This window comes from Haplochromis burtoni, unplaced genomic scaffold (genome assembly GCF_018398535.1).
Source record: "Haplochromis burtoni strain Fernald_Lab_line unplaced genomic scaffold, NCSU_Asbu1 Contig_683, whole genome shotgun sequence".
In the NCBI taxonomy this organism is placed as follows: domain Eukaryota; kingdom Metazoa; phylum Chordata; class Actinopteri; order Cichliformes; family Cichlidae; genus Haplochromis; species Haplochromis burtoni.
The window spans coordinates 93836-116594 of record NW_024583044.1 but is presented as its reverse complement, the minus strand read 5'-3'; the positions used below and the strand labels follow the sequence as shown (position 1 = coordinate 116594).

Below are 22759 nucleotides of genomic sequence, written 5' to 3'. Positions count from 1 at the left end.
TGGTTGACCCCTTGAGGAGCCACGCCATCAGATTACTGAACTGCATTGATTGCATTGGTAGCATTGATGGGATTTGTTGCCTAGCAGCTGCATACCCATCACAGATATGCCCCCACCACCACCAGGAACAATGGTCACATCCATGTTTACCAGTGAGGGTCTGAGGTGCGACAGTGGAGAGATGTGGGACTCAAACATCTTACACTTGTGGCAGATGGCATATTGCTACATTCACTGGATTCAAAAAGGCCAATAAATACTGCTACTATTAAATAACCTTTACATAGTCACATTCAGAGGATTTCATCTTGCAGTCGGCAAAGTGTATTTATGACAGAAGACGTTTAAGATGTGTTAGACAATATGGGTCTTTTTTTGCCTTCGTAAGGAGAGAACGATGTCAGAACAATTCCAAAATATGAGATAACACCCAAGAATTCAGATTGTAAAGATGCCGATTTTCCTTATTGTCAGAGATACATCAGAACACACAAAAAACTTGCTGTGTCAAAACACATGCTGTCATTAAGCTCCGTTATACCAGAGAAATAACTGACACGAACATGGAGAAAAACAACAAAAGCAGAAGGAATTAGCACACTCTGAGCCCTTGACACGAGATGACTCACGTGGCATGCTAAGGTACTGGACAATGTGGTCTTGTCAGTTTTCTGGTTACGCACTTGGACCAACATAAGCTGTGCAAAACACTCAACTCCACACTAAATTAATTATAACCTAATGTGGTTAGCACAGCTGCATGTTGAGAACATCATCCAGAGCAGCTCCTATTTCATCAAATCAAATACTGGCTTGCAAATGATTCGATAAAGGCCATTGTCCAACAAAGCTGTACTGTTTCATTTGTGAATACTTGTGACTTTAATGGGCTAAAAAGGATAAAAGTGGATAGTTATTTGAAAACAAGCTTAATAATGTCAGCAAGTACAGTGATTCGACTAAAAATCCAGATGTACCAATCGAGTGTTAAAGTGCTTGAATGAGCTCTTGTAATAATTTGTCGTCCAATGTATGAAACTGTGTAAAATAAGCATGACAAAGAGATATTCTGAGTGTGTAAACAAAAATATCGCCTAGTGACACTCATCTCCATTCATCTGCCTCTCCAGTCCTCAGTTCCCTCTATCCCAGATGATCCTGAAAAATGACAATGTAATTTCTGCTCCATTTATTTCCCATGCCAGCGACAAGCGTTCTAATTCACTGGTTGAGTCCTCACAGACTCCCCACCCTTACCTCCCATGCTGAGCCAATATTGTGTTTAAATCTCATGCTCCGATTGTCATGGATGAGCCCTGTATGGCACAATTCCATAGACAGTGTAATTATAATAGCACCCTGCGTCCATGCACATCATCCTTTGAACAGCTCAAGTGTTGACAGCGGAAGAGACCCAAATATATATCACACCCCCAAAACCAACACGTGAACAGAATGGCAATGGAAAAATGTTTGATATGTATTTTATTTTATGTATATTTTAAATAGCATGCAGTCTTAAATGACAAGCTCCAAAACATGCTCAAGACTAGACATTTTAAGTGTGCAATCAGGTAAAAAAAACAAAACAAAAAAGACCAACCTTGATGGTTAGGAGAACTCTGATTGGCCGGTTGCTGAAATCTTGGACCAATGAGATCAGTCTGTCTGTGATTGGAAGACCGGTCTATATTTTCCTGCTGAGGGAGAGAGAAGCAAGAAGACAGAAAAAAAACAAAACAAATAATAATAAAGAGTTGTTTAGAACTTTGTTATAGTAGCCAATGTAAACATGCATTATCTAAACATGATCAACATTTAAAATCACCAGTATATCCGGTTGTTCAGTCTGACGTCACTAGCCGTGTCTGGACCTAAACTCCGCTGCAGGTCCATGTATCAAACGATCACTATGGCATTACTGAGAGTTGAAAAACTGTCTAAAGTCTTTCATCTTTAATAAAATGATCAGCGTTCTGCTCTACCAGGTGTAACAATTGAGTTTAACATCCAGGCATCCATGAAAATGGAATTTATGACATTTAACGGAGTTAGAAGTTAGCAGGGAGTTAGCTCGCTAGCTTCTATCTAAATACAATATAGCATGTCCTGACTGCGGGGTTTTGGAAACAAATTAAAACGTACAGCTCTGTTATCACTTCCAACATAAATGAAGACAGAAAACTAAACAGCAGTGACGTTTGTAGGGTTACTGAAGTTTGGCTAGCTGGTATATAATGTGCTACGTGACCGCTAGCGACACAGCTATGTTAGCATAATATAAACAAGCTACTTTTTTTTCCACTCGATAAAAGTTAACGTGAGTGTTCTCGGTGGTCAGGAACAAATGTAATCGCATGGCAGGATGCTGTAAAAGGACCAAACTTCAGCCAGGAGAACAACTGAGATAATCCATCCACAATACGAGGTTAGTCATTCATATACTGCTGCATGGGCTGGGCTGTAGTTACATCCTAAGGTTTTAAAAACTGAGCTTAAATAAATGATTAGCGGTAATAAAAGTCGAGGGAGGTCAACAGTGATCACTGACTGTTTTAGGAGCTTTTTGAGATCAAATAGAAGAAAATACATAACATTAAACATGTTAACAACACAAAAGCTATATTAAACGCAGACTACTTTAGGCCCGGAAGTAGGATTTGTCGTGTCATCACTGAACAACCGGATTACCCCTTTAAATGTCAGCTGAATGCAAATTTTGTTTTCTCTCCCCTTTCATTCATTTATTTTTAAATTAACCATTTATGCTGTAGAACTGAACGCCCACATGGTGGAGCACGTTCTTGTTGAAACTTGTTCGATCACGTAAAGGACCGATGTGTAGGAATTAGTGGCATCTGGCGCAGAGTTTGCAAACTGCAACCAGCTAAATATGCCTTTCTCACAAGCATGTAGAATAATCTTACGGTGGCCATCATTTCCATGTGAAACCACAACACTAGGCCCTCTAAAGTGCCAGTGTTAGGGTCGTTTGTCCTGGTCTACTGTCAAAATAAGCAACAAACAACCACTGATAGGAACCAGTGATTATACATGAACACAAATATCATTTTGAATAGTATATTCCATTTCTGGAAATCATTTTTCCTCATCCTGCAGAGCTGCGCTTTAAAAGGCGAAGCTATAACTAAGCAGAAACCGCTTTTTTTCTAAGAACATTTTAGGGGAAGTAAAAGCTATAAATGGAAATAACCAATGGAAAACAAACCCCAGTTACAAAGCCTTCAGAAAACCTGAGCCAACTTATTCTCTACTCTCCCTACACTGCGAATGTAAAATGACACCACATATAGCATAAACAGTGTGCGAACATGGGCAGGTGTGCATCAGAGCACAGATGGAAAGCACTTAAGATACCACTCATCCACAGTGTCCTCAATTGCCCTTTGTTGTGCTGGCTTGAAGCATTCCAGTCAGGACAAACTGTTCAAAAAGTCAGAAATAAAATAAAAATGAGAGTAAAAGGAGCGACCATGTAGATTTGTGTAAACGTATTCGTCTCAGATTTGTTTCTGGCACAGCTAGAGCAACTTATCATTCGTCTGTGTCCCAACTAGCGTCCCGCACAGGACCTGACACAGCAGGAGAGGGAACAGAACGTTCTGGGTGGACAGTGTTCAGAAAAACATCACTACTCACTGTAAGCACACAAGACCTCCTCTGACGCTGTAATAAAAGCTGCTACAGTAGCTTGTTCTGTCTCATTTAGAGTACAGACAATGCAGGCAGAAATAGATTTTTTTTTTTGTATAAAAAAAAACAAAAAAACAAAAAAAACACACCTCACAATTTTTATTTTTTATGGTTTTTGAAACTATAATGGAGTCTTTGTGCCCCACATTGGAGTTAACAGGTCAAAAGCATTGCAACAAGCAGCCTTTTGCTAATACATTTAAGGTTTTAGGTGAATCTCATTAAATTTGTTTCCTTGCAGCGCAGTGCTTGATGGCAACAACACATTTAATCTTTATCTTGTTACACAAATGTGAGGCTAGCAGTGATTCCTAATCAAAACTGATTTTACACCGTAATGTAAACACTATAACAAGCTTTATTATTCTCATGCTCAAGTTTTAAAGCATTTTGACATCTAAACCCCACTAACCAGGACTGTTGAACAGTTCAAAGAGGATCTAGTCACTTTGAAATACTGTTGAATTTCACCCTGATGTCTCCATTCTTCAAAAATAATGGTACTGCTATACTGAATTAATGCACATTTAACTTTCTCTCCTCTGTTAAAAACCAAAGCCTTGGTTAAAAAACAAACAAACAAACAAACAAAAAAAAAAAAAACAAAAACTGGTATACATGCTATGTACTTTGTCAGTGTATGTCTGTCGACCACAGCTACCCCCAACCGCTTTTCTATACCAACTAACCCAACCGCATCCAATCATTAAGCTGTATTGTTCAGTCTTTTATTGTCTTGAATTTCAGTGGTATTTCTCCCCCCCCAGAAAGAAATGACCACCACACTACTACATTTGTTCCCATAACACAGCAAACCCATCATCAACACACCGTCTGGTCCAGCTACCAGACTGTGACTGATCCCTACCCAGTCACCCAAGCAGTTTGGTTGGCATGCAAGTGTATCACAAAGTTGCTGTGTGTATTCAGGACAGGATGGTCATGGTTGAGCATCACTGAGCAGAAGTGTAAAGACTCTTTCACACCATATACTGTTCTTCAATGCTGTATGGCATGGCTGTCTGGAAGTAAATCACACGCACGCACACCTCGTGTCTTACCAACATAAAGGAAAAAAAAAAGGTTCTTTTTCCTGTATTCTTGCATTTTGTCATCACACCTCTGAATCTTATAAGCACAGGCACATATGCACAGACTTCCCCACCCACCCTCATATCCTGCACACTATTAAGGGGCAAAAAGCAGGACTTTGACTGTAGGCCAAATTTTGACAAGGAGCACAGAAGAGCCCTTTCATTTTAATGAAGTTGAAAAGAACTTCAAAAAGAAGTCAGGAGGTTGAGGATTTAACCCTTTAAAAAGGGGTCAGTGGAAGGCCAGAGGCAAGGTTAAGGCACAGACGAAAAGGAGTGGAGGCTGGACCTCAAACACACACTAGTAGTTGATTCACATTCACCAGTAAGTGAAGTCATCATTGTTAACACAGCTCAACATTCCACTCTGATCCTGACAGTCTTCTCTTCACCATTGAGTTCAGACTGTTGCTAGTTTAGGTCGTTTCCATCAGTTGAATTCAAAACTAGCTCATGTGAGTATGATGCAAAACGTCGGTACCTCAGCAGCCTTTTATTTAAAGCCGAGTTATCAGATTACAACTGTCAAGCAAGCGTCACTCACAAGTGAGGGGAGGTTTTTTCCTCCTGCCTGGCAGCTCCATCTTCAACATCCTTTTTCCCCAGTACGTTCAATTCAAAATTTTCAACTTTACAGTGCACGCAGTAATTACATAAGCACCAACTGTGCTCATTTAGGATCCTTACTGCAAAACTGTCCACTTGTCCTCTGCACAGTGGACACTACACGCTTGACTGCAGTCTGCAGACATTAGAGAGGCTGAAGCTTTTAAGTATCACAGGATAAAAATTGCACTTTCTATTACCGTTTTAATGAGAACAAAAATTCTTTAAATATAAGATCACTAATGCTAAAAGGGTCCTGGTCTTATTTCAGACTGACCTACTGGGAAAAAAACAACGCTAATAGGCTTGTTGCAACATGAACACTAGGCAGCAAGTGGAAATCCCTTATTACATAACTAGAATGAGATCAGGAGGTCACACTAATGTCTGCTACAAAGCTTTGTTGATTAATTTGTTTATACTGTGGAAACGTAGCTGTAGCTGTAGTTAAAATCAAATGAGCCATGGCAGAGCTGGGCCATGACAGACATTTGCATAACATTACAAGACTGAGGGCTTTAATCACCACTTTTTAGTCTGGAAATGTTATAGTAGTAAACCATTTCAGGTTTTGTGCTTATAAAGAAAAGAAGAGCCTTGAATATCCTTTACAGATCCTTATGACTGCTTAAAGAAACTACAAAAGTTGTTAAAAATGAACAAACTCTAGTTTTGCCCTCACGTGTAGCATACTGCTGGTCTTAATGTTCATGCACTGACAGTAAACTGGAAAAGTGAAAAAGTGCACATCTTCACACTGCATAAACAAGGACAGTCTTTAGAAACTCCGAACTGCTGATGTTAAGCCCAAAATGACATGCAAATGCTCAGGTAACTCTTGTTATAACTAGCATTAATATTAGCGTCCTGGGGTTGGTGCATGTTTATTCAGTGAACATTTCGTGACAGTATTGTTCACTGGCATGTGGAGATCTCTTTAGATGGCATTTTAGTGTTTTAGTCCTTGTGTCACAAGGAACTCTCCTTGTACTCTCCATAGTTACATAAAACGGCATACACTGACATTTATACAGACTTGGACTTGGTAGGGCATAGTGTAGCTTCCTAGCAAGCATCCTTTACTTCATCAGATGTGCCTAGTTCTGCACATATAGATCATTTAGCCAGCAGTCAAGATTATCAAGATTACATCTGAAACAAGATTAAAGTGGTGATATAATCCCTGGAGTATAGAATGAATGTTATCTTTAGCTGAATCGGTTTGGTACTGCTGCTTCAGTTTTATCAGGGAAAATCTTCCACAACCCTGGAATTTCACAGTGAATGGGTTTTCTCATCCAGTGAGTCAAGGTACATCTGTTATAGGTGAATGGTTTCCAAACAGCCGAGTGAGCGAGTACTGCTCTGTGTGTGTGTGTGTGTGTGTGTGTGTGTGTGTGTGTGTGTTTCCACTCTCATCCATATACTACAGCTCTAACAGGACCCGCCCAATCCATTGGCAAAGAAATAAGAGCTAAATGATGTCTCATTTCTTTCTGAAACAGCCTCCAGTCTGTCTTTAATTAGTGCTGAATAATCTAAAACAAGAAAAATATTAATGCAGGGCCAGATGCAGGAAAATTATTAGCCTACACATATTTACACTGCCATCTTTGGGCACCATGGTTTTTTGTTTGTTATTTTTTAAATTCACTGTGCCTTTTCACTTTCTGGCAGCTTTTTCAATAACTTGTTATTAAAAATAAGACCAGCAGATACAATATACAGCTGCTAGAAATTGCTGTATATTGTAGTAGAACCACTGACACAAATCTACTACATATACAAGTATGTGAGCACATGTACATAAAAGAAATTTGAAAACTGTGCCAAAATAAATGAATCGACACAGACTAGCAGACTGAACTGTATCACACAGCCGGACTGGCCTGCTCTGAATGCTTGGAAGCCCTTTGCTCCACTGAGGGTGATGTGATGATTCTGCTAAATCTAACAGCAAGGTCAAAAAGTCAAGTTTGTTCTTGTTCCTCTGCAACAAATGATGGCATTCGCTTGTAAATCAATGTCTGTGGAAATTTGAATTAAACAGAAAAAGACAATAAGATCAGGGACAACTTGACCAAAAGACATAAATCCATATCTAAACCTCAGCAGCTGGGACAGCTGAGGGGATACTGAGTGATGGAATTTGGTCATGTGCAGTTTGTAGAGTGAAGTTTTATTCATAACCATCACACCGTTTGGGCCAACTGTGATGTCACCAATGCAATCTTCTCCTGAATTACGGGCATCACCATTCAGGAAAATCCCTGGCATCAGCACTAACATGGGAGTAGAAGAGTTAAAACAAACAGGAAGCAGAGAAAGCACAGAGTGTCTGCGCTCTAATATTCCACATCTACACAATCGATAATCGCACACTCATGACACCAAAGCACAGTTCATATAAGTAGCTGTGACATCACTTGTTGTGCAAAGACCAGGTGTAAGGAGACAAATCTGACTCCAAAGTCAGCCAACGTTAAGGATTTTAAGAGAAATCATGAATTAATTTAACAATTTAGTTTACTTTAGTATCTTTTTGGAGCCTCAGAGGTCCAGCCAGCTGCTGCTCTTTGTGGATTCATCTTAGTAGAATGATGCAACCATGCCACGACAAGTTACTGACTCGGTCTTTGATCAGGGAGGATAAAAGAACATTTTTGCCCTTTTCCCAAAAAAAAGAATATCTCAAATGAAATATTTCCATTTACCTGATAATTGGGATGATGCAGGAAATAATCCGGACATCCGGCCACAGCCATGGCTTACGTTTCTCAGATATTTTTTTTTGCAATTGGTTTTGATATTAGGTGCTCAGAGCGACACCTGTGGAGAAAGAACACAAATGGAGCTTAGTGGAAAAGTACAAAGGAAGCAGGGAAAAGATAAGAGCGTCCACGAGAGGACGGATGAAGGAAGGAGAGGCGGATGACACAAGGAATGGAAGATGAAGTCTGAAGAAGACAGATATAGCACAGAGTAGTACTTAACCCACATAGACTACACAACGTCAACAACAACACAGAAGATATAATGGTTGGTTTAGAGAGACATCAGCACTTGTTTCAGAATTCACTCATGTACCAATGAATGTTGTTTGAAAGTGACTTCGAAGCTGGAAAATAAGGGTGAAGAAAAAAAAAAAAAGCTACTTTTAATACATTTTTGAAAGGTGGGCAGTTAAAGGTCAGCTGTGTGTACAAATCAAAGTTAAAAAAAAAAAAAGAAAAAAAAATCCTCACACTACCAGGTTTTCATATTTAAAACCAGCTTAACCCTACAGAGGGTTAAGCTGGTTTACAGGAGAACAAAGGCTACTTGAAACTGCGGCGTTAGTTTACTCCACCATAAAAGTGCATTCAGTAAGCCAAAACAAACTTTTGCTTTATTCACATAATACAGCAAAATGAAAACCCCACTACCAAGAGCATCGCATCCCTGCTGCAACTTCAGCTTTACTGTAGATCTTTTGCACCCTCTTACAAAACATGAAAATTCTACAATTCGCTTCCCCCCTCATTACGAGTCCTGCACTTGCCTTCCTGCCTTCTAGATTTAGTTCACCAAGGTGGATCTGAAGTGACAGGCCATAAGTCATAAGTCAGTTTTAGACAAATAAAACCACTGCACAATCTGAGGTGTGGTCTTTGATAAAATAACTGAATTTACTGCAATAGATGCGGCACTTTACGGTACTAAAAATAAGTGCTCCTGCTCCAAGACCCTGCCTCCCGGCTATCCTTGGTCAAAATAACCATAATTTCAACAACATGAACTCCAGTGTATTTGAACTTCTTAAAGTGGGTATCCTACTAACCTCCCGGCATTGCTGCCAGTGAACAAACACCTGTAAACACTGACCCAAAAATACCCTACAGGCACATATCCAGGTCTGAAGTTATACCCTGGGGTATATTTGGAGTCGAGCAGCTCAGGCTCATAACTGTGATGGTCTTTTATGCAGCAGTTCGTGACCCCCAGTTCGCATTATAAAAATAGGACCTGGCATTTTATAGATTGCTAATATTATCTCATGCTTGCATTAGCGGTCGTGAGCCAGCTGCCCTTGCGGTGGAGCAGTGTTTGTATGTGTGCGTTTCTGCCAAACAGTGTTTGTTTCAGCATGTACATGTGCACACGACGGTATGTGTGGATGTTTGCGTCCAGTATACTGCAAATACTTGTGTGTAGGTGTGTACTTTTAAGAATCAAGTCATGTTTGGAAAGACCTCAACAACTTCAGAGTCCCATCAAATCTGATTTGTATACGGCGATATGTCCTCTCCCAGCTCCAGCAGAGTTGACTGTTAAGCACACATATTGCTAAAGTGCAAAGCTTCCTGGAAAAGGAGAATCAAGCAAGCAGCAGCAAACACATTGCACTTGTACGCTCTTGCTTTTGATGCAGACACATTACTTATTACACTTTTAAGATGTTATCCTGACACTGTGCCCACTGAAAAGATAAAGTTGTCGATTTCCACGGGTTGTTTTTTTTTTCCCCCCCCCTTGAAGCCCTAAAATAAAACCTCCAAAACTGGACTTGCAAATACCGACCAAACTATGAATGCAGTCTAAACAAAGAGTTTGGCACCGTGTTCACTAGGACCAATGAAAGGGCTCGCTTGTAATGTGCGTGGCATCTGTGCGGGTATGAGCGTTAACCCTTTCAATCCATGTGTGGGGCCTAGCTGGCTGGCCAACAAGCACAACTTTTCATCTACTCATCATTTACAGACACACCGTTGACAACAAAAACAAAAACTAATTTACATCAGCCTAAACGCTCCAAGCCACCCCTCACTAAGCGCCACGAACCTACTATTCGTGGCCAAACTCTAGGCTGGGTTATTGTTTTTTTTTTTTTCCCCCCCTTCCAGAAATCAGGAGGTTAAGCAAGGGAAACAAGTAAGCTTCAACTAATTGTGCTTCTGGATGCCAAACAAATAGTTGGGCATCACTGGAAATTTTTGTCAGGGTTATATGCAAAAGAGTCAATACCACAAAAATAAAAGATACACTCAGCCAACATTACAGGTGTGCGCTGGAAGGTTAGTTTCAACTGTGCGTGATAAAACATGAGAAAAAGTCCAGGTGCTTGATTTAGTATTTAAAAAAAGTTCAAGGAGCTCATACATGCCATAGCTACTCTCAGTGACTGATCTATTGACCAAACATACATGTACCTATTCTTAATTGTGCCCTGACACAATCAAAGCCATTCCAGTGCAGGGATTAGACCCCTTCAGAGCCCTTTGATTCAATTCCTTCCACTTGAACAGTGTACTGAAACCTAACCATCCATGACCTTGACAGTACAATTATCGTCATAGCAGAATGGGAGACTTTGGGGTGCAGTGGCACTGAGAGTACGGCATCTGGTTTAATTAAGGTGGTTTTGTTTAAACTTGCATGACAGTAGGTTGTTCAATGATAGAGTTCAAAATGTAACAGTGTCACAATGCTAACTGTAAATCATAAATTTTTCCTTTGTGAGACCAGCAAAACAAAAACAAGCAAGCAAGCAAACAAACAAACAAAAAAGCAAAACACCTGGTTTGCTATAGTAACACCTAAGCACAAAGAAAAAAATCACAAGGAAAAAGGGGAGAAACTATAGTAAACCAAGTGTAAGAATAGCGGTCTGACATGAGACTTATTTTTTGAAAAGGGTCACTAAGCACTATTTGTGTAATTTGCACTGCGAGTTCTTGCAACTTGTTTGGGGAAATGCTATCTTTGTATCCCATATGATAGGATTATTAATTATGATAATTAAAATGTTCATTCCTCTTTTTGATCACAATATAGTAGTCTGCAGTCTGACTACTATATTGTGATAACAGCTTGCACATGCTATACAACCTGTTTGTTATTTGCAGACTCGGCCTGTACTTTTCTTAACATCCATCAGTGGGACAGTGAAGTCATCCCCTGACTCGCCACCATATAATACAGGAGAACTCAGGGAAATGTTTCTGCTGATTACATGAGACTTCAATTAGTCAAGGTTTCTGACCTTACCTTTGGCATCACTGCAGGGCTTATCACCTTGGGATATTAAAGCTGGACCCTTGAGGTATACGCACATATCAGCACATTAACCACTAGACCAATTAAGCATGCAGAACTTCTATTTGTTCAAAAATCTATTCTTTTCACAACTTCCCTAAGTGTAACTGCACAGCTATATGTAAACACTGTGCATCAAGTACTGTGTAAGCTGCTGTATAATATAAAAGGCCAAAGTGTGCTATTTAAACAACCTCCTCCTACAAATACATCAAATGAACCTTCGAGGGAAGTAAAGCCCTAACTGAATAATTGCCTTAGCTCTAACTGAGTAATGGCTTATTGGTCCAGTGCAATGTTGTGTAATACCGTGTCCCATCTCATTAAGAGAAAAATCCCACCAAGTCCACATTGGTGCTGAGTGTTTTCTAAATATAGGGTTTTGTTAGAGTTTCTGTGATTTTTACTTAGTAGAAGCTAACTAGAAAATGCCCACCACAGCAAACAGGAAGTTCCAGTTTTGTGTATATCACCATAACAACAAAACTACACATTCACTGTATGGTTTTATTATTTATTGTTACTTTTTTAAAATGTTATATGAAAGCAAACCATGCATATATAGTCTACTGATTTGAGGGCAGTGTCCCACTGCAACATTTCCATCATGCAGGACTTTTCTAAGATAGCATTTTCCCCACCCCAAACAAGTTGCAAGAACTCACAGTGGAAATTACACAAATAGTGCTTTGTGGCAAAACCTTTAAAAAAAAAAGATAAGTCTCATGTCAGACTGCTATTATTACACTTGGTTTACTATAGTTTCTACCCGTTTTCCTTGTGCTTAGGTGTTAAACTGCTTTGGTTGCCTATTCTTTTGGGAAATCATGGATGCTGTGTTCTCTACCATCCGGCTTGTTACCAGCACTCAGGTCAAAAGTAGACATGGCAAAAGTTTACGGAGTAGTTTAAAATGATTTGAAAATCATTGCATTCTCTTTCTAATTTACATCTTACATCAGGGGTCGGCATCCCCGGGGCACGCCGAGGGTTAACTGATGGCACAACCACAGCTGGACTGGCCATTGGGCATTTTCCCGGTGGGTCAATGGTGATTTTTCGTTTTTATGAGCCGATGTTTTTTTGTTGTTGTTTTTTTTTTGTAACGTAAAACAATGAAAGGTGGTGCATTGGCCAAATGCCGGCAGATGTGTAAAAATAACTCCGTTGTTCAGTTGTTTGGTGGGTGCTATGATGTTACTGATAGTGAACTTTATTTTATTCATAAGGTTAGTTAGTAGAGTTGCCAACCGTCCCGTAAAAAACGGAATCGTCCCGTAAAAAACGGAATCGTCCCGTAAAAAACGGAATCGTCCCGTATTGAGAGAAAATATTACACGTTTTGTGTTGAGCTGAGAAGGAACAGTTTGTCCCGGACTTCAGCTAGAATGAAAAAGACACAGAGCTGGAGTTATTCTGTGTCTTTACGCTGCCAGCTGCCTCTCTCATTCTCTCCCCCTCCCTCTCATGAAACTGATCAATGATCAGCTGATCGGCTTTTCTCTCTTGTTTATTTATCGCCCACTTTGCGCCAGAAAGAGGAAACCAACGGCTGTCACGCTAAACAACAGCAGCACGTGTGATCAGCTGTTGTTAGAATTTATTTAATATTAATTTCTAGTATCAGCTGATGTTTGCTGGAGCCACAGCTGTAAAAGCTGCTGGTCATGATATGGTTTGGTTATCTGGTGAGAGGGAAACATGAAGATGAAACCAGGAGATGTCCTTACTGGATCATCAGAGCTGAACAGGTGATGGAGAAACAGGTTTACCTTTTAGGTGACATGAATGAGTTGAAGGGAAGTTATGAACTGTTTCTGAGAGACTAATAACACCAGGATCCTTTTCTAAGTAGCTGACAGCTGGTAACTGTGCAGGGGTGGGTCTAGCAAAGTTTTGCCAGGGGGCCAGGCAGGGCATTAAAAGGGAAAGGTGGGGCACAAGGAAATACTTTTCTTTCTTATTCTCATTTAAAATGTCTAGTTTTTATTAAATAATTGTCTGAATCTTACAACCAAAGTTTTTATCTGATGTAAAATGTATAGAAATCATACATATACCAACAAGACTGTACATCACTGTCACAACAGCATTTGTTTTCATTCAAAGGCTTTATGGCTTTTCCTATAATACCTGGTGGGCCGGTCTCTAGTCAAAATACCCGGGCCGTTTTTTTTTGTTGTTTTTTTTGTCCCAGTTCAGCCCTGGGCACGACACGCAGTGAATTAATCTAAGATCACATTAACTCTGTGTATCTCTGCATTAACAAACATGCCATATTGGCCCAGTTTATTTTTTTTTTATCATTGTTGTGAGGAGACCATAAATAGCATTTGCCTTTTCTGTTTTAGTTCATCTGGTGTTATGGAGTTCTTGTTATGGATAAAAAGTGTCTTTTTTTGGGTTTCAAAATAGCTGATAACTATTCGCTGATAGCTGCCAACATCTGCGAACAAATATAATTCTATAAAGTGGTTCTATATAGTGTGTAACTGTTAATATAGAGCGTTATGAAATTTATTGCTAATGCAATCATATGGCACACTGACTTTGAGGAAATTTTAGATGGCACTCATCAGAAAGGTTGCCTACCCCGTCTTACATAATAACACAACCTTTCTTGGAAACAAGATTCTGAGTAGTTACTTTAAAAATAAAAAATAAACTTCATGCCCTTTGCTCTAGTTTTTCTGTATTAACTGCCAACCTGTCTGTTCAGTTTGTATTTCCTACTTTGTTAGTTACTGATTAGTTTACCAATCCAGTCACAGCATAGCTTCCTGCTAGGATCTGTGACACACTCGATACTTTACCATAGTATATCACTTTATACCTCTTTCGTTATTGGGGACACACACGCACGCGCACACGCACGCACACACACACGCACACACACACACACACCAACTACTCTTGTTGTGTATACAATTGTAAATATGTTCACCGCAGTCAGCCTAATTCCAGCTGATTAGACTGGACACAGCTTAACAGGTGGCTGTTCAACTCTACTCAGTCATCTCTGGAACGCAGAGAGCATTCTTTCCACACACTGTTGACAGAGGAATCACAGGCAATACAGTCCTCTGTAATATGATTTAATATCAATGTGTATCTAGTGTGCAATCATTTACAATACACACTTACACAGTGTTTAAGCTTCCTAGTTAGGTATCATAACATCAAAAGGTGACTTTAACCCCTAAAGGGGTGGTCTTGTGCTTTTTCTTAAAACAGACCAATGCCCTGGAGTTAACATCTGCACAGGACTCCTTTTCCAAGCTCACCTGTTTCTCCTGCAGGGATTCTGATCACTCATTGAACACCTTTGATCTCTCCCTCACTCATTCTCTCTCATCCCACTGGGAAAAATATGGGAAAGATGTTCGACGGCTTAATAAGTCAGTATTTAAAGATTATTGGAAAAAAGGTTGCGTTTTGAGAACGTGCTCACAACAGGAACAGATTTCCAAATAAAATTCATGTCTCGTTAATATATTTTATATATTAACACACTTCATGTAATGCTAGTCAAACCAGGTAAGATTAAAATGAAGCACCCTTTTATATTCTTCGACAGTCAATCCTGTGATTATGATGCAGACAACATAAGATCGCGTCCTTGATTTCCATGTACATGAGATGCTCAGCTCTTGTTTTAGGATGTATGCAAGTCCTGTCACCGCAACAAAGTGCAGTTGGAACAAGCTTGACATCACTTGACATCTTCAAATGGAAGTGTCAAGAGCCTGACGAAAGAGTCCGCTTCTAACCCGAGGGGTAGAGAAAAGTAACTTGTTACACCGCCATTATATTTTGAGTCTGCTAGTATGCAATGGTCAAGTTGCTTTGGACAGATTTTATCAGAGGGTGAACATGTGCATTGTTTCAGGTAGATTCCAAGTGGACCTGAAAAGAAAAAAAAAAAGTATAACAAAAACAACCACTTGTCAGTGGGTCCTGCAGTTGTCTGCACGAGCCCCTGTAAGCAAGAGTAACCCAGTCCTTCAGTTCTTTTTACTACTGCAAACATTACTTAAGAGAATTGACACAGATTAAACAGTTTTACTGGATGGTAACTGATGACTTCAAGAGTAGCAATAATTGAAAAAGAATACCGTTTAGGTAAATGTTTCTCATTTGAGCAGATGGCAAATTAACTGGCAGTTGGTGCTTGAGGAAGTTATAAATGACAACATTTGTTGGCACACGAAGCGGGCAGTTAGCAGTAGTGCTGCAGCTATCGATGAATCGATTTTATCGATAAAATAAGAATACTGAAAACACCGTACTCTATAATGCATCTTCACATCCACCCAGTCGATTCCAATATGTATGGCTTTTCTTCACAGTCTTTGGAGAAGAGCATTCTGGAATTAAATCATGAACGTCCAGTTATTGCCAGCCCCTGCCGCTTCCTTAGACGCAGCTGTAATAACTGCTGCTTGGTTACATGCACGCCTGCATTGCCCATCTTTGTCCTACTGAGAACTTTGGGTGGGGCTTATGTGTCCGTTTTGAGGTGTGTAGTTAAAGTGAAGTCATAGCTCAAAGATGGGTGTTAAAAGAATTCACTGCAGTGACTCTAATGACTGATGTAATGTTTATGAGATAGTCACAAGAGAGACCTTTGTGTGATTGTGACTGTCCTGACCAAGTTTTTTTTTTTTTTTTTTTTTTAAAAACAGTCTTTAGAAATTATTTATGTTTGCACAAATCTGTACTTGCCAATTTACTTTTGCTGGAAAAAACAAATAAATAATTTTTTTTTTGCAGTAATAGAGATTCAAAATCTACACAACTAGGATAAGTGGCAGAAAATAGATGGATTGGTTTTGGTCTCTAAAGAACTGCCAAACAAATAATCACCAAGGAAGAAAGAAAATCCATCCATCCATGAATCACCAAAGACTGGTTGGCAACCCAATAACAATCACCTCTTATATATTCTTCCTTTTCCCCAACTGTTGTTGCCATTCGCTATTTGAAATCGTTCTTTAAGAAGTTGCAGCACCAAAAACCTCCTGCTGATAGCGCTGGTCACTAGCAGTTTGCAATCTTTGCCTGTGGCTGATTTGTCTATCAACACTAACTACCAGCTGAGCAGTTGTTTGCTGTAACTTGTCCCTGACTGCTGCAGCCAACACGTTTCAAAAGCACAACTTTTACTTTGAAAGCACCTGTCTCCATTTCTGATTTGTGGCCATCTTTCAGTTTTATGACCACTTAGAGACTAGCTGGTGAGTGTTTGCAGACAAGTCAGTGACTTGCAAACCACAGTAGTCTCACTAACTAGTTGAGAAACACATTTTTCCCTTTGCGACTGGCATTTGCCAGATGGTTGCCAATTGATCTGTTAGCAGACGTGATTATGACAATTCCATATTTACAGCTCGTTTCTACTGCTCCCAAGTGTCCAAAAAATATCAGGTAATGTGTTTTTAAGAATTCTTATAATGCCCCTTCTTGACATGGAATACATAACGAAGCCCAAAGTTGGTGTTTGACATACAACTTTCTAAATCTGAACAGATCAGACTCTGGTACAATAACTATGGCAAGCTTACCCATTCCGATTATCACAGTTAATCGATGCTGCAGTGTAACAGACCAGCTACCGCCCCTTTCTCCAAACCCTCTCTCAGTCTCAGCCCCTGTGCTTCAGTCCAGACCATAAACAGTGTCTCAATTCAAGAATTGAAACAGCTCCAACTCATGTCTAGGGACTTGTGGAGAACCCACTGAAGGGAATGACCGTAACCCAACCCTGAGGGAGGGAAGGTCAGTCATTTTTCTGTATGTTTAAAGAAGCCAGACACCTTAAGTGATAATATTCAGTTTTTAAAGCTGCATGTTATCAATTCGTCCTATGACAGGGCAACCTACAGAAATCTATTACATGCCAGAGTGTGAGTGGTAAGGGTGTAGCACTTTGACACATACAGCACCATAATGTAAATCGAGTGAGCTGGAGATTTACTCTCGATACCTTAGGCTCCATAGGTTTATCTTTAAATCTGTGTAATTTCTTTATATCTTGAACATTATTAAACAAATATAATTCACTGCATGTATTGTAAGATATTAAACCCACAAATAACTATTGACACTTGCCAATACCTGAAATTATTAATGTTTAAGCCTTTCTAGTAAGGTTGCCAGAGCTGGCGGTTTTTACAGCAATGCCACGCTGAAAGACGGAAAGAAAAAGTTAAACAGAGGATCTCTGTCTTCTGTTTTAATCAGCAGATCAGATGGTAGTCACTCCTCAGTGGATGTGCTTGTTGCACATCTTGATTAGTCATTAATTGGCAGCTTTCATTATTTGTGAGCAGCAGCGTAAAGTGGGGCTATAAGAGAGGGCCTGATGTCATGCCGGGGTAGGCTGAATAGCACCAGTCTAGGAGAGAAAAGCCTTTTGGAAATGTGGACAGTGCCTAATTGGATGAGGATTTCACTTGGCTGCTTTGGAGAACTGGTCTTATGCAATGGCATAGATGAATGGACCAGGCTTGGGAGCCACGATGCTTGCACTCAACTTGGTTGCAGTGGTGGCCCCCAAGGGGTTACATTAGATGTATTTGCCTTCTCATGACACCATCTTTACAACACGTTAGGTGGTGGGAGCACCCAACACCGTTAACTGTACAGCGCTGTAACATGCAAAGAAATGCCACACCATAAAGCTGATAAAAACCAAAACTGAGTCACACAGTCGCATCCTCCATACAAAAACAAAACATCAAACCCAACTAAAACTGTCCTTGTAATGAAAACTCAAATCAGAAAGGCTCTTGAGTTCTACGTGACCACTTTAGGGGAAAGGGGAATAAGACTTATTTTACTTACTTAGTCTTAGGAATGCTAACAAACTTGGCTGTCTGAAAAACAATTACCTTAACAAGGACTTAACATAAGTCCTATTCATAAGTACCAAAGTACACCACATTAAGTCCTAATCCCTTTTAAGACTGAGAAATAATACTGGAAAACCAAGGGGCAGAAAATCTAGTAATGTACAGAAAAATAAACTTGTTCATAGTCAATGGTGTGGCATTCAGATACAAGAGAGACTAAGACACCGATTTATTCCAGAACAGATATAACTAACACCACAAATACTGTTAAAGAGTTCTTGCTGGGGATAGTTTCTAGGGGAAAAAAAAAATAAATAAATAATCACGCAGTTCATGAAGACAGCTAATTTTGCTTTGCAGATTCCATCTAACATAGTAAGACTGATAAAGATGGTAAGTAAAAGTAAGAGATAGGTTGCACCTAGACAAAGACAATGGGCTACACTGTGAGAACAAAAACTAAATATTGTAACTATGTATAAGAGGGGTCATTTCATCATCACCGTGCAACCACAGCACATTACCTGCACCCAAGCGACCACGGGCTCAGGTAGGTGTTTTGTTACCTGCAGAATAAAGGAAACATTCTTGCCACTCGCACAGGCTTTCAGCTACATTTGGGCCAACACCAGACAGTGAGAAACTATCCACTGTACTTAGACAAGCAAGCACTGCATCTCCTCAGGTCACAAGTGGAAAGTGGTGAGAATCAGGTTTATACAGGTCCATATTTACAGTATGGAGGTGGGGGGGGGGGGAAGAATAACACCACAAAGTTTTTCCTCTGGCAAGGGTTTAGGTTCTTAGAAATTACTTTTCACAAAGCAATACATGATTACTCAGCAGTTATAGTTGAGATACCAAGGCATTCATTATTCTGTAAGCAGTCGGGGACACTCAATCCAATGTATACAATTTTAACAGTATACACAGTCCAAAAAAAGAAATTATACATGTTTATGCAACTGAGTCTAAATTTACCTTTGTCCAGAAACTCAAAAAGCTGTCGCTAACATCACAAGATAGTTTTTAATCACTGACAGCTCAGCTGAACATTTTGGCACAAAGGGTAAAGTTGCTCTGCTTTTAGATTCGGAGTCAGTGGAATAACATGAACTATGCTGTGGTCCCTGAGCAGGCCTAGGTTAATGGTGTCATGGCATCAGGGAGGGGGGGTATTAACAGTGTATAAGCCCAGACCAACCAGTTCTGAATGACTGTTAGCTGACGCAAGACCTGATGAAATGCTGCTCAGAGCACGACCACAAGCTCTTACACCACCAATACCAGTTAACAGGATATCTCTGCTAATTTTCCCCTCGGACAGCAAGTGAAAGTATGCATTTATAAAAGCAGCAGTAACAGAGATACCCACTGCATACATATACGTACCTACCGTATGTCACATCGCCTCGAGTTTAAAACGAGACTCAAGTCTTGGCTTTGAAATAATTTGATTTATTACTGCAAAGCAGACGATATTTAAAAAAAAAAAAAAAAAAAGTATGTGCAACAGAACCAAACTCATTGTAGATTCTTATGAAATACACAAACCTGAATCCTTGTGGGATTGAAGTATAACTTATTGTAAAATTCTTTGGAATACGTGCAGTCAGCAGTGTTTTGGCAGCCTGTAGCTGTACAGAGTTCATGCCCCATCATGCCTGTGCTTACTTAGCATTGACTTGAAATAGCAGGACTGGTGCTGGAGGGGGTGAAAGAAACCGCAGCTCTGGCAGTTGCCATGTGCGCAGTGATTTGACCACAAAATAATCAAACTAGAAGGGCATTTAGAGAGAGCATTCCCAACGAGGTCAATGCCCTTTATTCCATTGTTTTCAAAAAGTGACCGAAGTCTGCACCAAAATGTAATGGGTCCTTCTTTTACTCATGCGCTACCTCTCTGACAAGGTTCGTGAAATCTGACAGTTTTTTTTGTTTTTGCTTAACCTTGTTGACCGATACCATGATCACAAACCTTTACCTCTGCAATATAGAAACGATATATAGCGGCAGCCACGTGATAAGGCCACTTCAAAGTTGTGTGAGAACCAAGTCTCACCACTTGGCAGCGATTTCATCAAGACCAAGATCCCTTCTAAACTGGGAAAGAGCAATAACTTTCAGTGGTCACGGGGACATAAAATAGCTTGTGCTGAAACACCGCTTAAATCGGTCATGTTTTACTGCATGCTAAATATTTTGCATCATTAACAGCTCAGCCCAGAGTGGCAAATTGATCAACTCCTCAAGCTCATCTCACCAAATATCATGCGAACTCCCATTAAAGACAATAAAACAAAAAAAAAACAAAAAAAAACAACAACTTCACTTACCTACAGTTCTGTGTAAATCTCTTTAGCTACCCCTGATGTTGTTACAATTTGCTATAAAGGAGCGCTGACCTTCATTTCATTTTTAAATTGGTTTTGAGTAATAGTTCTCTAGGCCTTCTGAGAGATCATTCAAGGTTTTTATTTGGGCATTAGCTGCTTTGTCACTCAATTTCATTCCAGCCCTTGGGCTTAACCATTTACATTTTCCTCCTCTCACCCCCAAGCGGTCGTAGCAGAGGCTGCCCCTCCCTGAGCCTGCTACGGAAGTTTCCTCCTATTATAAGGGAGTTTTTCCTTCCCACTGCCACCAAAGTGCCTACTCATTTGGGTGGGTGGGGCATCTCTGTCTTGCCTGTATCATTGTAGGGTGTTACAACAAAAGGGTTTTAAGGCAACTGTTGTTATACAGTGATTTGGCCCTGTATAGATCAAACTGAGCTGGACTAAATTTATAAAATTTGAGGAAACTGAGATAGAGAACCGAAGGAAGTGGCAAGCCTTAAGAGGGGGACGAAACAAAAAAAGAAGACATACAACACTATCTACAGCAGATAAGCACCATCTGAAAATCATGTCTTTAAGCAAAGACCTGACACAGAACCTAAGAGATGCCTCTGACCCTTCAGTTGATACATCGGCTATTCACTAAAGCCTCATTAGAAATGGTTTCAGTAGAATGGTTGCTGTCAAAAAGCTATTCTTACGGAAGGGAAACAGGGGGAATAGGCTAAGATTTAAAAGCATAGCAAGACTGAGGAAAAAGAAAAAAGAAATCCCCACAAAGCAGCACCACCAGTCATGGATTGGCCTCATTCAAGCCGTAATGATGATGAATACAGGTTGCCAAACATCAACTTTCAAGTTCATGAGAATTGTATTAACTGTTTTTGCCTTATATAATGCATTTCTGTGTATATTTGCACATGTTTCAATAAATCACCCATTTCCCTACCAAATATAAATGAGGGTTGGCTCAGGGCTTTTGCACGGTACAGTACAGCTTGACTACAATAAGTAGACATACCATCATAATACAGTTGTGAACATCATAACCTGGAATGTGGCTTATGTTTTTGTTTGGTCCTGCTGTTGATTGGCTCTCTGGTGGCAGGAACGAGGATCCTTTAAGTTGCAAGATTTTGTAATAATGATTCTGTTTAAGAAGCACTTCCCAATTTCATGTGCACCAACTGGCAACTTAAGTAAGATATCAGTAGTTGGCAGCACTGCCCTCTACCTGTATTTGTTCTGAGATGGTATATTAAGTATAATTTGAAGACATGCTACCAAATTTAAATGCTCAGACAAGTTCATTGGTTATTGATCGTCGGGTGTTTTATGTTTAATTTTGTGCTGTTTTTATGCGTGTCTTTTCCTTGTTTCTATTAACAGTCCAGTTCCTTGAGAATCAACTTAGCAAATAACTAAATGCAATTAGGAAGTCTTGCTTTTCTGAGTTAATGAGCTATCCCAGAGCCTCATATTGCTGGTTTTTCCCCACCAGCAACAACACACCTGACAGGTTCTGCTCCATATGTTATCACCACCTGTTTGTAAATGGAATGGCTGCAAAAGTGTCCTTCATCTGATTGCCTCATTTAGGTCAATCAGTCTGTGAAGCACAAACACCTTGGTGAATAGATCAACAACTGGATTAGTGGGCTGACAGCAGCCTTTTTTGGAAGGATTTAACTTAATGTTGTAGTTGTATTCAAAATAACTAGATATAATTCCTGCTTTAATGCCGACCAATTTTATACAATAATAGTTAAACAAGAGGAGGCTGAAAGGAAACTGAAGATCATCAGATAAGTTTGAGTTTAGAGAAAAGCAAATAGTCCACATTTTGACGAGACAGAAGTACTTTAATAAAAAAAGAAAAAGAAAAAAAAAGTAGTAGTAGTCAGTCATGCATCAGCCTCCAAGCGCCACTCTCTGGTCCCACCCCACATTCCCAGAGAGAACACTGATCTGTATTCAAAACACACAGGCCAACATCAATAGTCTCTAGAATCATAAATTTGGGCGGTTATGTAACTTTCTGCAGAGACCACATGCAGCCAATAAAGAAATTGATTGG

General features: G+C 39.8%; 1 protein-coding gene across 3 annotated transcripts in view; it reads right to left on the bottom strand.

The window, feature by feature from the left end:
• grb10b (growth factor receptor-bound protein 10b) overlaps nt 1–22759 on the bottom strand; it is a 64889-nt gene that overhangs the window by 40753 nt on the left and 1377 nt on the right. For 2 of the 3 annotated variants that reach the window (XM_005949605.3, XM_005949603.3), the window contains exons 2-3: nt 8129–8243; nt 1604–1700 (exon numbers count right to left, since the gene is read on the bottom strand). In XM_005949605.3, coding sequence (XP_005949667.1) covers nt 1604–1700; nt 8129–8179 — 148 coding nt within the window. In that variant the 5' untranslated portion in view covers nt 8180–8243. The remainder of the gene's footprint in view (nt 1–1603; nt 1701–8128; nt 8244–22759) is intronic. The other variant, XM_005949604.3, reaches the window with a different exon arrangement.